The sequence below is a fragment of the Haliotis rubra genome, unplaced genomic scaffold (assembly GCF_003918875.1).
Source record: "Haliotis rubra isolate DU_JTF1 unplaced genomic scaffold, ASM391887v1 Scf24, whole genome shotgun sequence".
Classification (NCBI taxonomy): Eukaryota; Metazoa; Mollusca; class Gastropoda; order Lepetellida; family Haliotidae; genus Haliotis; species Haliotis rubra.
In genome coordinates, this window is record NW_025766447.1 from 1,074,638 (window position 1) to 1,090,979 (window position 16,342).

Sequence of the window (16,342 nt, forward strand, 5' to 3'; positions counted from 1 at the left end):
TTCCTGTTCGAGGTCATGATTGCGAGTTCTATTTATAGCATTCTGAGTTGAAATCCCATGCAGTCATCAACGGTGGGAATATGGAAGGATAATACAAGTTAGCTACAGTTTCATAGCAAGTCAAGGACCATGTCATTTCATTGAAGGGCAGGTGACTCTTTCCGGCATATCAGATCAGCAACATATAATACATGAGCAAGATATTTTGAAATATTCATGAACTTTATCTTCACATGAAATATCCGAAAACTGTATCGCCTTCATAGGCGGATCCAGAGTGAGCGTGTGAGTGTGTGTGTGAGAGAGTGTGTGTGTGTGTGTGTGAGAGAGAGAGAGAGAGCGTGTGTGTGTGTGTGTGTGTGCGCGCGCGCGTGCGTGTGTGTGTGCAGGGGTCGTACATGATTATTTTGGAGATTTTCAGGAAATATTCTTGTAAATATGTGTACATTCATCAAGTCTTTCATCTAAAGGGATTTGACATAACCCATTCGATATTTAAAACATTCGATTTTTCGATTTTGACTTGTCACGAGCATACGTCTGTAAGTAACTTAGTAATACCAGGTGTTCGCGAAAACGTGAGCGTATTCTGTCATCGGTTGAACCCGTCACAAACACATAAATAGGGAAGTCTGATCATACAGTACAGGACCCACTTATATAAACAAATGTTAGGCCCCTACAATCAAATTTTATAATCACCACACAATTGCCCTACTTCACTTGCACAAACCGATCTTAGCGCGAGTGTAAGACGACTTGGATTTAAGATCGCGATCCTAGCTAAGATTAAAGACCTCGATGGTGGAGGTACGAATTTCTTAAACTCGACTCCTGTCTACAGTTGCCTGCAAGCGCGCATAGCATGCTGTGCAAACCAGAAGTGTAACCGATCACGGCAAACAACATACAGCTCCCTTCATCGCATCTCAAGAAAAAAAACACACAGAAATTTGAAGGAACCATAACTGGGGACAACATATATTTTTCTACATTGAAACTGTCGTGATTTAGGAACTGAGAATGTAATATTACATCCACATATATACCTACCCATATTTCAAGAAAATATTGAAATACAAATATATACATTGATATACTGGAGTCTAGATTTAGTAAACATTTAATTATGAAGACTAAAATTGAAACAATATTTCCTATAATAATAGTTCGAGAGAGCAGTTGTTAAATAATTTTTCACAGTGTTGTTTAACCCTATTGCGTAAATCAATATTTTAGATATCAAAGAGGTATTGAAATGGTCACGGCCTTTACTAATCGTTTGCAGACACCTTTCCTTGATTACCGAAAAGGTATGTTGTTTCTTCCAACATTGAATGATGGGGGAATAGTACTTTTAGATATCGACTTGACTGTTATGTTATTCACTACCGCAAATAACTATGAATATCTTTCTGACGTTAAATGAGACGAATCTAACTAAATCATACTAATTAACAAAATAAATAAGCAATTTTCTAACGTAAAGCTGAATACTCGTGTGAAACAGACCCAAACTTGAACGACATTTTGTCACAGGCTACAACAATCCTAGCTACGTAAGCATCCAATTGTAAGTTTCGATTGTAACTTACAACAATGTTACAGTTACCTTGTGCATGGCAAGTGGATGGCGATTGTAGCCGAAGCCTAAGATCGGGATCGTAAGGATTTACGATAATTGTACAGCTGAGATTGTTTTGTGCAAGGGGGCCCTGATCAAACTAGGCAATTGCATACTAAATCTAATGTTCCAGGGCATGTATAGCAAATCAGCAGGAAGAAAAAACGAAGAAATACCGTTTGTCTATTTGTGCCTGTCATATGAATTTGAAAAGTATGTCGAAGGTTTCAGAAATAAATAGCAGCTTGTAAATCATTTGATTTCGTCAATAACTTCCGAACTTTGTACATGTGACATTTCCAGTGGACCAATAGTTTAATAGTCTTTCCTCTATATTCCTTTGTCAACATTGTAAAATGGGAGAAGTTATGGTGCGGGAGGGAGATGTGGAATGTGAGAAGCTGTGGTGCGCGAGGGAGACGTAAAATGGGGCTAGTAAAAATGCAGGAGGGAAGTGTACAATGAGACTAGTTATGGTCAAACGGTCAAACAACGAATTCCTTTCCACAAATTTATTAACCTAAAGTAGAAATATCGTCAACTCGTCTGTAATATTTCAATTAGATCTATTCATGAACATTCAGAGACAAAGCCTTCACAAGACTGTATCATAAGAGGAATGACTTCAGCGTTCCTTATACGTCAAATAATATTCCAGCAGCTCGTGTTTTTTGTGTTTTAATTGTACAACTTTTAAATTACAGTCACGCATGACCTCTAAAAACAACCATGCAACCTTTGTTAAACAAAATGGACATTTCAAAACGTGACACATCACTGACAAACATGATACCTCATGCAATTCCTTTTATCAGGTGAACAACTGACTTGACTTTGCATGTTTTGTGATCAGCGTTGCGCCAGGAGATACTCACCCTTTCGTGAACACCTGGAATCATCACTGATTATTGAACACATGCCCATAATGCAGTCTGAATCGTACAATTGATTTCCATTTTCCATCGACAACAGTGTGGTCTCGCTAAGAAAATGTATTATCAAGGTTACAACGTTCAAGATCTTGAGGAGTTTATGAATACATTTAAATTTTACTGACAGTGAAATAAGACAAAAATGTCCAACGCAATCTCCACATGACGTGTACCATATTGTTGGGTGTCCCGAAATAACCCAGGTGAAATAACAGCTACACTGACTGTGTATCCCTTAATAACCCAGGCTAACTTGTTGGGTGTCCCGAAATAACCCAGGTGAAATAACAGCTACACTGACTGTGTTTGCCTTAATAACCCAGGTTAACTTGTTGGGAGTCCTTGAATAATCCAGGCTAGCTCTGTTATTGAAAGAAATCAAACGACTCAAGCAACATTTGCCGATGGGTGGATCTACAGACAGCAAAAGCCCACAATATCGACTAGAGAGTATAGTTCTTGATATTGCTTCGAGGCGTTTTGCTAAGCAAGAAACAGACTCACCTGAATCAGACAAACACCTGATGCTTTAAATAGTTTTTAATAGTTTAATCAGTTTCCCTACATGTGCCAAAATATTTCAGATTTCAGGAATTCCAACAATATTTTTCTCGTATACGAACACGATTTCATCCAGGTTTTTCAATTATAGGAACGTGTTGCAGGATGTGGCCTTGACAGATCACGATGTAAATTCTACCTAATGTGGCTGCCAAAACTCAAAGGTTTGCTACCGGCCTGCAGGACATATAATCACAGGTGACTTCCCCATTGTTGATGATAGCAACCTTCGTCAACTATGGACCTAAATATCTTGAACAGCCTCCTACCAACTGGGACTACAACTTTAAAATCATTATGGATGCTGTGGAAGCATATGCCAAAAAATGGGCCAAAAGAGAAGAAGAACCTGTGGAATGTCTTTCACAGTGGGTTAAGTCAGTACTTGATGTTGTCATTGGTAGAACACACAAGCTGAAAAAGAGGAAACAGAATTGGAATAAACCCATTCTGGCCCAGCCAGCTCTCATACAAAGTCTGGCTGCCTTGCAAGAAAAGTTTATTGTTTCCATTGACAAGGCCTCAAATAACATAACCATTATATGTAAACTCATTGCATAATGTGTTTGATCAAGGAGCTTGGAATACGTGACGTATTAAATAATGCCACATTTTTGGCCAGTATGTTAACTGAAATGCCTCGTCATCTAATTAGTGACGCGCATGAATGGATTAACGAGATTCCCACTGTCCCTATCTACGTAACCATTCAACGTTACTATCAAGGTTTGGCTTGACTCTAAAACCTGAAGACATGTCCATTCCTCTTTCGTACTGGATTCCAAAACTACATAAAAATCCGTACAAGGAGAGATTAATTGCTGGTTCCAGCAAATGTCTGGCCAAATCCCTGTCTTAGAGAATAACCATAATCTTTAATACTATCAAGGGAGGACTTTCACGATATTCACAGAAATGTTTTGAGACAAGCGGAATTAATACCATGTGGATTCTCCCAAACTGAAAGCATTTGCTAATATTTTAAGAATCCCTGTCAAAACATTTGATTTTTCAACATTGTATACCACATATAACTAACTTAACGGAAATCTTCATTTCTTGATCCACATGGGCACAATATGTTAAGCCCATTTCTGGTGTTCCCCGCCGTGATATTGCTGGAATATAGCTTTTGTAAACAAACGTGATGAACAAAGGTATACCTACATATCCATCTTCAGAGGTTCAGGACAATTTCTCAGAAATGAAAGCAAATGTCATTTGAAGTTTACCGAGAAAATAGTATGTGAAATGCTGGACTTTCTCATTGACAACATCTTTGTGAAATTTGGGGGCAAAACATTTCGCCAAGAAGTAGGCATTCCCATAGGTACCAATTGTGCCCCCCTCCTTGCGGATCTGTTTCTTTGTGCATATTAATCAGTATTTCTGCTTGGAGTGGCAAAATCAAAACAAGGTAATTTGGCCAAGAAGGTTAACTTAACCATCAAATCCCCAATTGTCTTCCACTGATTTACCCATCTGAACTTGAAATTAAGAACACAAGCGAGACCGCCTCAACGGTTTCATATTTAGATCTAATCATAAAGATTCAGAGTGACAAAAACCTCTCCACAAGGCTGTACGACAACAGGGCTGTACGACAACAGGGCTGTACGACAACAAGGCTGTACTACAACAGGGCTGTACGACAACAGGGATGATTCCAACTTTCCAATAGTCATCTTCCCTTTCATGTCGAACAATATTACGACAGCTCCAGCCTTTACATTTCACAACTTTTGCCTTTATATTTCACAACTTTTGAGGTACAATCGAGCGTGCTCTTTTTATCAAGATTTCAAAGAGCGTCATGCCTCTCTTGCCTTGAAGCTGTTTGATCAAGGTTACAACATTCAAGGCCCCAGTAAAGCTTTCAAGAAGTTTTATGATAGACATGTGGAGGAAATTTCCAAATTTGATGCATCAGTGACTAAAAAGATGTCCGATGCAATTCCCTATTTTGACTTATACCATACGTTCCCGAAATATTTTAGGTGAACAAATGACTAGACTTAGCATATGTTCATGACGGGTGTCACCGGTGGGGCAGGATACGCTCGACTTTTCGTGAACACCTGTTATCATCACTATTTCACAGTGATTCATAAACACATGCTCTGTCATCTCATCGCTGAAACTAATGATATACTCATGATACTGTCGCAGTTGTACAGTCGTCTCTGCTTTCAGCAGAGATTTCTTCTAGATGTGGGAAAGGTTTAGTCGCTTCTATCAACACTCCTGTCTTCTGGTTGTAAATACCTGTAGACACATAGGTAGATATAGAGAGCTTTTACCTCCCAACCAGCCTTCATCCTTTAATTGATTGTTAAATCTTGTCTTGCTTTAAACCTTTATAGCCCTTTAGAGATCTTGTCAAATGTCAAATCGTATGTTTATAATTTGTGAGCATTTTTGCATGAACAAATGGGTGCATGTTTCAGAAAATAGAGTACAGTATTGTCATTGTCTTTCTCCCGTGTGTAGCTGACACAAGGTCAGATTAACCCTACAGCTTCTAACAAGGTATATGAAACATGTCTGAAATACACATGATACATACTGTTAATAAATATAATACTTCCATTGAGGAAAAATCAATATATAGAAATATAATGTATTTGTGAATATTTGCTCCAAAAACATAGCTATCAATGAGATTTCATTTTCCCCTCATCTGAGGCCTGTGCGACTCATGCGACAAAAACAAGATCTCAGTTCCTTCTCAAACAATGCCTGCATAAATTGAATGCAGCAGTTCCTATGCAAACACATATACTCTGCAGATTCAAGTCTTGAAATCTTTTCTGTCACAAAGTTCAACACTCGCTGGATCGGAATAACTGAGGGATGCTTCTGTTAGTCTGTCGATGTCTACGATGTGGAGGAACAGGGCTTGATGCCTGTGTGGATGAGGACATTGAGGAACCTTGTGGGGCACTCTGCACTGGTGGCCCTACTTCCATTGAGCTACTTGATCCAGGGGAGTTGGCTGCAGCAGCAGGTCTGGCGGACGAGGAGGATGAAGAGGGAGAAGAATGGATGATGGGTAGTGGTTGGCTAGAGCTGCTGCTACTGCTCCCACTGTTGCGATATTGTTCTTGATCCAGACTAAGAGTGATGTCTTCCAATGAAATCTTGTCGTTGATTTGCAGCTCGTCAAATGAGAGGGGAGCTTTAATTGCTACGGCAAGCCGATGCCAGAACCACTCCATTAAGGCTAGTTTTGTGAAATCACAGAGAGATACGTGGCGGAGGATCTGGGGTATGATGCACGGCGTGATGAGAACAGGCACCAATTTCTTGCTGCGGGAGCCTACAAGACAAAAAAGAAATTACATGTAAGGATCCATGCGTAATTTTGACATCTTAACATACCCTGTCCTTGTGAAACAATTTTCAAATTAATTTTGGTTTCTCTGCATTTATTTAAATTTCATCATACATAGCATGTTCATCACAATCGTACTGAAACGAGCATGACCTGTCCCATTATCTCCCTTACACTGGAGTTATCTTCCTTTCCTAAGCCAACATGATACAAAACCGCAGAACAGTCTGTTTAAGTATTTCCACAGATGCCATTCTCTGTAAAGCCAGCTTCTTATAATATCCTCATGTAGAGATAAATAGGAACAAAGGAAAAAATGACACAAAACATCTCTACATCGACTGTTAACTATTTCTGTTCACAGATATTGTGTCAGTTAACGTGTCTATCCTTTAAATTCATTGACAAAGCAATACCCATTTTTATTAGTGTCATCTAAAAATATGCATCATTTTGGGACATCGAGGAACATCAGGCTGATACGCCTTGATATGATGTAAATATTGCTTTATCCACACTCGCGGAAATGACCTCAATAAAGCCAAGGATTACATGGATCCTCACCTGGCGAGAGACTGTGGGCAAACTTCGTCTGGAAGTCGCAGGCTGGACTCCTCAAATAGCGGGGAGACATAATGATCACCATTCTCCGACATCTGCAACATTGAAGAAGATACATGTACAGTAATTAAATCCTGTTGGCTTTAAAATTCTGGGGTTTTTGGGTTCCCGCGTTGATAAGACCACGAAAGAGTGGGTGTCAATGATATTCAAGAGTCACGATACAATCACAGACAATACTTTCATGGACCAAATGAACATGAGATCAGCCAGCGTCCACATTGTTGTCACTGGACCCCAATTTAGAAGGACGTGGACATCAGACCTTGATGTATCAGCTGCTTAAACTCCTTTGAAATTTTCTATCCAACCTTGGCTAAGAAGGATAGTGGTTCGAATGCCAGTACTGACCAAAACCATATTATTGCCACTACAAATCTATATTACGATGGGCGGTAAAACAGTCAAATCCCGGCAAGGTGGTCTGCCAACAGGACAATATCCATTACACCCGGCATGTTAGTCGCACTCACCACACACTGTAACCTCCACATTTTCGTTTTAGTTCTTTGATGACAATCATGGAGGAGCGGATGCCCAACATATACTGTAAACGAAGAGCATTTTCGGCGGAGGATCTATTCAGTAAAGAAGGGGCTACTATTTTGTCGACGGTGCTCACCTGTCCTGAATCAGCTTGGCTGACACGGTATATGTGGAAGACCCAGGCAGGTCATCTCTCCAAGGAACAAACAGCTTCAGACCATACCGCGCAGACTCCAACTCCGACAGCATCTTCTTCACAAACTGCAGGTCATAACCCTCTGGGTCATAACACACGAACGCATCGTAAAACGTTAGTGTGTCGCTCTCAACTGAAAAACAGTAAGTGATGAACGGGTGATAGTTCTCACTGCTTGAAAAATGTTTCTTTGTTTACAGGTGTCTCAGATCGATGTCATCATAGTAAGTATAATAAAATATCACATCATAGTAAGTATAAAATGTGGCTTGTGTCTATCACAAGATCCTTTTATAGAAGTGTGTAAAATCTAATCTTTATCATAGCAATACTTCCGTGTTCATTTACAAATACTTAATACTTTACACATGCCTAATGTAGAAAACACAAGAGTAATTGTGATGATTGCTAGTGGAACAATATACTGATTGTCTATAACATCAGCGCCATGCTGATACACTTATTGCAGACAGAAGAGCTTCCTACCATCCTGAACAGTCATGTATCTGTATTCATCAATGTCATGATCTGTGAAATCAGAAGATTCTGGGGTGGAACTCTGGGATATGGTGTCATCTTGGAGAGGTACGACGTCGTTCTGGCGACGTTCTTCCTGTGAGACATAGTGTTCGATGTCCAGAACTGAAACAGAGGGGATTCTGTATGGAACAATTCTCAATATAGCGACTCCTTTTTGATTCTTCGTGTTTGGACATGTGCAGACGAGAAAACACTCATCTCTGCTTGCTTGCTAGAAGTAAGTAAATGATGAATCAAGTCATTACACAGTACTGTAATTTTATCTCGATAGAAAGAGGCAACACTTCTGTTTGTATTATCACTGGACCACATCCACAAACTTGGTAAATTCTGCAGTAAATAAATATATCAAGCATGTCAGCTGAGGATATTTCTCTGATGATGTCAGTGTTGTGAATAGTTGCGGAAACAAAACACTGTTTCCTAGTTGACAATGCTAGTCTAAACTGACATATGATCAACATATGACACTGTTTCTTAGTTGACAATGCTAGTCTAAACTGACATATTATCAACATATGACACTGTTTACTAGTTGACAATGCTAGTCTAAACTGACATATTATCAACATATGCCTCGAGGCATGTGATACGACATGTAACACAATGTTTCGGTTTCAGTGCGATAGTCTTACGGTAAACACGATAAACAAATATTTCACTTTTAACGATTGTCGCTAAGATATGCATCGACGTTCACAAACATTATACAGCACAACTATTACATAACATCATGAATATAAGGAAAGGTTTAAACACTGTACAAATATGTTCGGCCAGACCACTGTCAACATGGTTGCTTGTAATCCGTCCGTCCCCATTGGCCCTATTTTGTTGGGACAAGAGATGATCAGAAATCCATGGGGCCCTTGAAGTTTGTTATTTTGTATCTTTCATCTAAGAACCTCCAAACTCTTTGCTGGATTACCTGTAACGAAGCATACACTTCAAAACCCCATGGTGATATTTATAGAAAGTGCATTTATAGAGTATGGTCATTCCCAGATCTCAACACAATGAAACTCGGCGTCAACACTCAGCGATTCAGATACTTGTGTAAAGTACGATATTCCAGCCAGCTTCAGCCAATATCAGGGACAGAACAACCTGAATGAAACTCACTGATGCTACGTTTGCAGTCTGTCATCACATCTTCACGGCCCATCACCCTCAGGTAATAAAAGAGCTGACCGACGGTGGGGGGACAAGTCTGGTCTCCTCGTCCACTCATTCAGCACCTCCGTTGTTGGGTCTCTCTGTCGGGCGAAGTTCTGCATCTCCAAGAAGGAGAAACCGATTTGTTCTGCCAGTCCATTGTAGTCTGCTACAATGCCATCTTCGTTCAGTAGTCTCTCAATGTTGAGGTACAGAGAGAGCTTCTTTCGAGCTGAGACCCGGAGTGCATCTAGCGACACGTTCCTACAGCAAGAAAGTGGGAGGGAGGTGATTCTGTTAAATGTTAATTATTAAAATGTATGAAGTACTGGTTTTCTTGCAATGTAATGGTGATTTGCTTCTCGGTGATGTGAACAAACGCTCTACTTTACAACTGCCTACTATCTTGCTAGTGGTGAAACTGCAGTTAGAGTACTGGCAGGTTGAATGAGACAGGACAGGATATGTCAAAGAGGACATTTGTATTCTTCTGTGTTCGGTAGAAATTCTCAAACGCTACCATATGATAGTTATGCTCTATTCGATCATATAATCGAAATGCACAACAATGGAAGGGTCCTATTTAACATTCGAGTAAACCACAAGATTTTCTTAAATGACAAATATCTATTTCAATATCCATCTCTGAGACTCTTTAACGGAAGAAAATGATATTTTTTACAACTTTTTATGCATAATACTTCCATATTATGTTAATAAAGCAACAGAATTACAAAACATTCAATACTCATAAACAGTATGTCAACAAAGTATCATAAGCATGTGTTTATGAATCACTACTACATAGTGACCATAATAGTGTTCTACAAAACCTGAGTCTGAAATAAGGTCATTCACCTCAACCAGTCGAGACTCTCAACCGAAATGACACCATTGACTGGACTAATTGCAGGCATAACATTGACGATATTGCTGTCGGACTGGAACCCTCTAAGAATTTGAGGCGTGGCAATGTCGACAAAATATGTATTGATACCAAGTTCTTTATCATACTATTCTGACGACGTATTAGTAACATTGTCTTGGTAGGATCATAACATCATTATTTCAGCATTTACATGCTGATCTTCACGATATTTGTTCTTTGAGAGGCATTTTAAAAGTTGTAGAGGTGAAGGAAAACCAAGTTCTATGGAGAGACAACTTCTTTATTGCAATGAGTGCGATGTTTCGGCGTAGGTACTATTACACTTGCTTGATAACGCTTCCACTACCTACGCCAAAACGTCGCACTCATTGCAATAAAGAAGTTGACTATCCATGGAGAACTTGGTTTCCTTCACGATATTTGTTTCACTTATTTGATGCAAAGTCAGCAAAGGTTTACTCTACGGCAACAAGTATGGGTTGTTGATAAATAACACAAATTAGAAGTCGTTTTCAAATTGTTTTTCGAGGAGATTGCAGAGGATTCCATTTGATTGTATTTGCATATAGACGTGTTTCATGGTGTGAAACAGTCAATGTTATAGGATTACGACTGGTAAAGAAATGCTAGTATTTTCACGTTCGCCAACACATTCAAAGGTTTACAGTATGGCTGTGAAGTATGTGAAATCCAAGTTGTAGGTGTGTCACTGATCTGATGTGTTAGCCAGTTAGCCATTTTCCTTCCACAGGTTTACCCACCTATAGCTTAAATAAGACCAGCCATACCAACCCGACAAAAGACTGTCCACCAGATTGTATCTTTCCTCAGGTGCACAACTGACTTCCTTGTACATGTGTTTGTACGTGTGAGTAGGATACGCTCACCTTTTTACAACAACTGATATCGTCTCTACCTGATGTACGACAAATCGATAAAATATCTCACGAAGCTCCCCGTGAGTCATGCTTGGGTTTCAGCTGACATGGACATTATAATTGTGTGGTGTGACAGAGCTGGTGGCATCTACTACTTCCATATATCCGACACTGGTGCCAAGGGTCTCCTCACTATGGGTTGGCATCATTGAGAAAGAGATGATGTATTGAAGAGCTGTTTTCATTGAATGAACCGAGGAGCAAAAATCACCAATGCACGTCACACCAGTATATGCGTCGTCTTTCAATGGTCTGATCACAGCTGGCATCTACCATAAAAATATTTGTAAAAACTCATACTTTCTTAAGAAAAGATCCTTTCACTTGGGACACGTGTACACGAACTGTTCTACTTACATTTATGTTACTATAGCTCTTGTAGCTACCTGTTTTCATGTCATCTGTTATGACATACAACTTATTCAGTCTCTTTCTTCAGTTTCAAATTTGCCTGAAGTGTTCCACCAGAGAGTATTTTAAGTCAGTCCCTGGGTGGATATATGAGAATCTGTTTCCATGTGAGGGATACACATTGTAGGCCCTCGGGAGAAGGGAGGTGCACTCTATGTGTCTGCTTAGGCAAACTAAAACATGGGCATCAAGCAAGGTGTGTGTGTGTGTGTGTGTGTGTGTGTGTGTGTGTGTGTGTGTGTGTGTGTGTGTGTGTGTGTGTGTGTGTGTGTGAGAGTGAGTGAGTGAGTGAGTGAGTGAAAGAGTGTGTGTGTGAGTGAGTGAATGAGGGAGCGGGTTGGCGTGTGAGATGTGGAGGGCTGGGACGGAGGCAGCACTGAAACCTCAATGGAACATTCACATCGATTGAAAGCCCTATCTGTAGGTTAGAAATCGGGTCTGTGGTGTCCTGCTTACCTATATCGTGAAGGAATCGACACATCATCGTCATCCGAGTTAGACGCCATGTCACCAGCTGAATCCGTCACATTGGTCACGGCTGAACTGTCGACTGTAGGCTGGTAGTTCTACACCTAAAAGAAGGAACAACATGTAATGACATATACACTTCCTAAGAAAAATTCCAAATCTCTCTTGGCGATGGTGTTCACTAATACCTGAATTAAGCCTTCTATATTCTACATACTTTCATGGACTGTTTATACTTTTCCCACACTCTGTGTCGCTCATACCAGGAAGTAACTACGAAATTTTAAACAAGTCTGATTGTCGTTAATAAGGCCTTTGTTGTCTCCATGTTCACTGACAAATTTTACGTAGACTGTAAAATATTGTTGCGTCAGTGTTACGTTTCTATAAATGAATGTGATTTTAACACCTACAGAAAGTAATGGCATGATCTTACGACATAACTCCTTGGGTAGCAATTAACAAGAGTTATGTCCCTTTACTTGCCCCCGGCGACAGTTCAGTGAGATCCCGTTATTTACATGGGATCGCATTCAACTGTATTCATCACCTGGACCTACTTCCTGTTCGAGGTCGTGATTGCGAGTTCTATTTATAGCATTCTGAGTTGAAATCCCATGCAGTCCTCAACGGTGGGAATATAGAAGGATAATACAAGTTAGCTACAGTTTCATAGCAAGTCAAGGACCATGTCATCTCATTGAAGGGCAGGTGACTCTTTCCGGCATATCAGAACAGCAACATATAATACATGAGAAAGATATTTTGAAATATTCGTGAACTTTATCAGATGTCTTCACGTGAAATATCCGAAAACTGTACATATCGCCTTGTCTATTTCAAACGTGCATGTTTTGGACCAATAACTACAGGTGTTTTTATTGAAATGGCGAATTACGCAGTAAAGGATTATTTTGGAGGTTTTCACGAAATATTCCTGTAAATATTCTAATGTTCACAGGGCATGTATAGAAAGACAGCAGAGAAATATAATCGAAATATTTATCTTATCAGAAAATTACCTTTTGTATATTTGTGCCTGTCATATGAATTTGAGAAGTATGTTGAATGTTTCAGAAGGAAATTGCAACTTGTTGATCATTTGATTTTGTCAACATTTCATAATTTCCCAAAAGTATTTCAACTGGCATTTCCGGTGGACCAATAGTCTAATAGACTTTCCTATATATTCCTTTGTCAACATTGTTTTATCAGATTTAAACCAGATATTGTACGTATTGTGTAGTACCTAGCTTTAAACACAATTTACAATAGAGACAATTAAACATATATTGCAAACTATGAATAATATAATACGAATACTGGGACCTGCAGTATTTTGTTAATTATTTGACAAGCAATTGTGCGGGAGGTATGAGCAAAAAGGGACTACTTGTGGTGCAAGAGGGGCTGTAAAATGGGACTAGTTGTGGTGCTGTCGTGTGTGATGTTAATATTTGACTCTTCATGATTGGTCAGTGACGTAATTTTGAACTATTCATGGAGCATGCGTGAGTTATGTTGATATATGTTCATTGTGGACGAGTGATGTAAAAATATGACAATTCATGGTTCGTGAGTGACGTAATATAGGGCTGTTCATGGTGCGTGATATTTATATATGATAACTCATTTTTGATATAATTATGACAACTAAATATTGATATATACTGAGAGAAACAAATAAAGGATCACAGGAAATTCAAGCGTTCCTTTATTATTTTCCAGTTTTCATCACCACAGCGCTATTCAAAGATGGTGATGAAAACTGGAAAATATTAAAGGAACGCTTGAATTTTCCTGTCATCCATTTATTTGTTTCTCTCGGTATATAACAACTAGATATTTATTTAAGACAATTAGATATTGATATATGACATCTAGTACTTCTGATGCGTGAGTAATGATGGGATGTTAAATATTATGGTGCGTGCGTGATGTTACATTACCACACATTCTGTATATAGTCAGTGTATGTAACTTGAAGCTTATAAAGAGACGCGTGTGTGTGTGCTAGAACAAAGATATCACTGATTCACTTTGATTTATATCTGCTTTGAACAGTACTTCAGATATATGACACTTTCTGACAGGCTGGGAAACATAGTCTGGGTTTCAATCAACCACCAGCAAATCCTGTGCCTCTTCAGCAGATCCTGTGCCTCTTCAGCAGATTCTGGGTCTCTTCAGCAGATCCTGTGCCTCTTCAGCAGATCCTGTGCCACTTCAGCAGATCCTGTGCCCTTCAGCAGATCCTGTGCCACTTCACATAGTCGTAAGAAATAGTATGTGGGTCTTGTTCAGTACCTCCTGGTTGACTATTCCTAAATGTTGAACAACACAGCGGAACTGACGCCTCCATTGGTTGACAATTTGCCAAAAATGAATGCAAATATCCGCCGAGGGTTGACAAGCAAAACAATGACTGGAATACTGGACCTCCTCGTGGATAATATATACTCAGCAGCAAAACAATACGTCAGTCCGAATTCAAAATCAGATAGGCACTGTAATCAAATCATTACAGAAATGGACATAATAAGTGGATCAAAAACAATTTTTTTTACAATATCCTGACACATCAATGAATAACTCAGCACAATTATAAGACATTACGTGAACGTTTGCAGTCCATTCAGACTCTTGACTTCAGTATCTAGTGTGCCCACCACGAGCGGCAATAATTGCAGCACAGCGTCTATGCATGGAGTGCACCAATCGATTGATGAAGGCCATTGGCACCTGGAACCACACTCTGAGAAAGGCCTGGCGCAATAAATCGGCTGTGTTCGGCCTTGGTATGACATTATTCGGTCTCCTCTGAATTTCATCCCAAAGATGTTCAATTGGGTTTAAATCAGGATTAAGGGCATGCCACTGCATAATGTTGACACCGTTCTGCTGTAGGAAGTCCCGTGTAGCTCTGGCAGTATGGGCCCGGGCGTTATCATGCTGGAAAATGTTGTTCCGGTGACGTGCGAAATGTGGTATGACGTGGGGTCTGACAGCTTGGTCGATGTAGCACACCGCTGTGATGCAGCCTCCTCTCCCTGGACCAAGGTTCTGGAACACCACAGGACCCACTCCCTGGTTCATGCCTATTCCACCTCATACCATGATGCTTGCACCTCCCCATCAGTCTCTTTCCATAACAAATTGGTCTGAGTAACGCTGGCCACGTCGTCGCCATATTCTTGTTCTGCCATCTGCAGTTGATACGCAGTACCGACTCTCATCTGTAAACAGAACAGTTCTCCATTGCCCGTATCGCCAGTTTGGTGTTGTAGGGCAAACTATAGACGTTCACTCCAATGACGAGGCGTGAGGATAGGTCCACGGTAAGGTCTACGGCAATGGAGGTTCCCGCTGTTAAGACGTCGGCGTACTGTATCAGTACTGATTGGTCTTCCGTGTGTTCCCACTGTCTGGTGTGCTGTCGCACAACATGGCGGTCTTGTCGTCTTGTGGTCACCCTTGGTTTGCCAGTACGGGGGCGATCATTTGTGGTGTTGGTGGACCAGGAACGTTGCTGCAGCCTGTAGATGGTCCGAACGTTGACCTGGAAGTGTTTGGCAACGGCTTGTGCAGTGTGGCCAGCTTAAAGTCTTCCTAGCGCCTGGTTCCTCTGAGCTGTCGTGAGTCGCAGCATCCTGCTTACGTTGTAATGTGAATGTTTCAACCAGGTTTGGGGCGTGCATTTTTATAGGGCTGGTCCTTGTGAACAACACGTGTAGCATGAGTTGCATGAAAAACATGGAGAACACCGTACCATCTCCGAGATCAGGTTGCGTTTTTGAGACCATTTCCTGTGTTCCATTCTGATTTGGGAAGGAATGTCTTTGCTCGGGTAAAGTTGGAGATGTTGTCAAAAATATACAATCAAAACATTAAATGAGTTTACAGTTATCCGTTTCTGCGAAGGAAAATTCCAAACCGACATTTCTTTTGCTGCTTAGTATGTATCTTTACTTTGAGGAGTAAGAAGTAGACATCCCCATGGACATCAGGAAGCCCTCCACTTCCAGCTGATGTGGGTCTTTCTGCTCGCATTCCAAACAAGGCATTTTAGGCGGCATGTGTGACGTCAGGTCATCGACGATCTGATATCGTTCAATAATGGTCAAAACGCCATTTCCTCTCTCATAATTGATCCACCTGAAGTCGAGTGAGTGAGTGAGTGAGTTTAG

General features: G+C 40.3%; 1 protein-coding gene across 1 annotated transcript; it reads right to left on the bottom strand.

Annotated features, from left to right (window-relative positions):
* Positions 1-5,709: 5,709 nt before the first annotated feature.
* Positions 5,710-12,414, bottom strand: LOC124278595 (myeloid differentiation primary response protein MyD88-like). The gene is given in 7 exon segments (XM_046714338.1): positions 5,710-6,436; positions 7,016-7,107; positions 7,695-7,887; positions 8,241-8,396; positions 9,417-9,495; positions 9,497-9,713; positions 12,144-12,414. Coding segments are annotated over 7 exon segments (1,284 nt in total). The 5' UTR covers positions 12,194-12,414; the 3' UTR covers positions 5,710-5,939.
* Between the last annotated feature and the right edge of the window lie 3,928 nt (positions 12,415-16,342).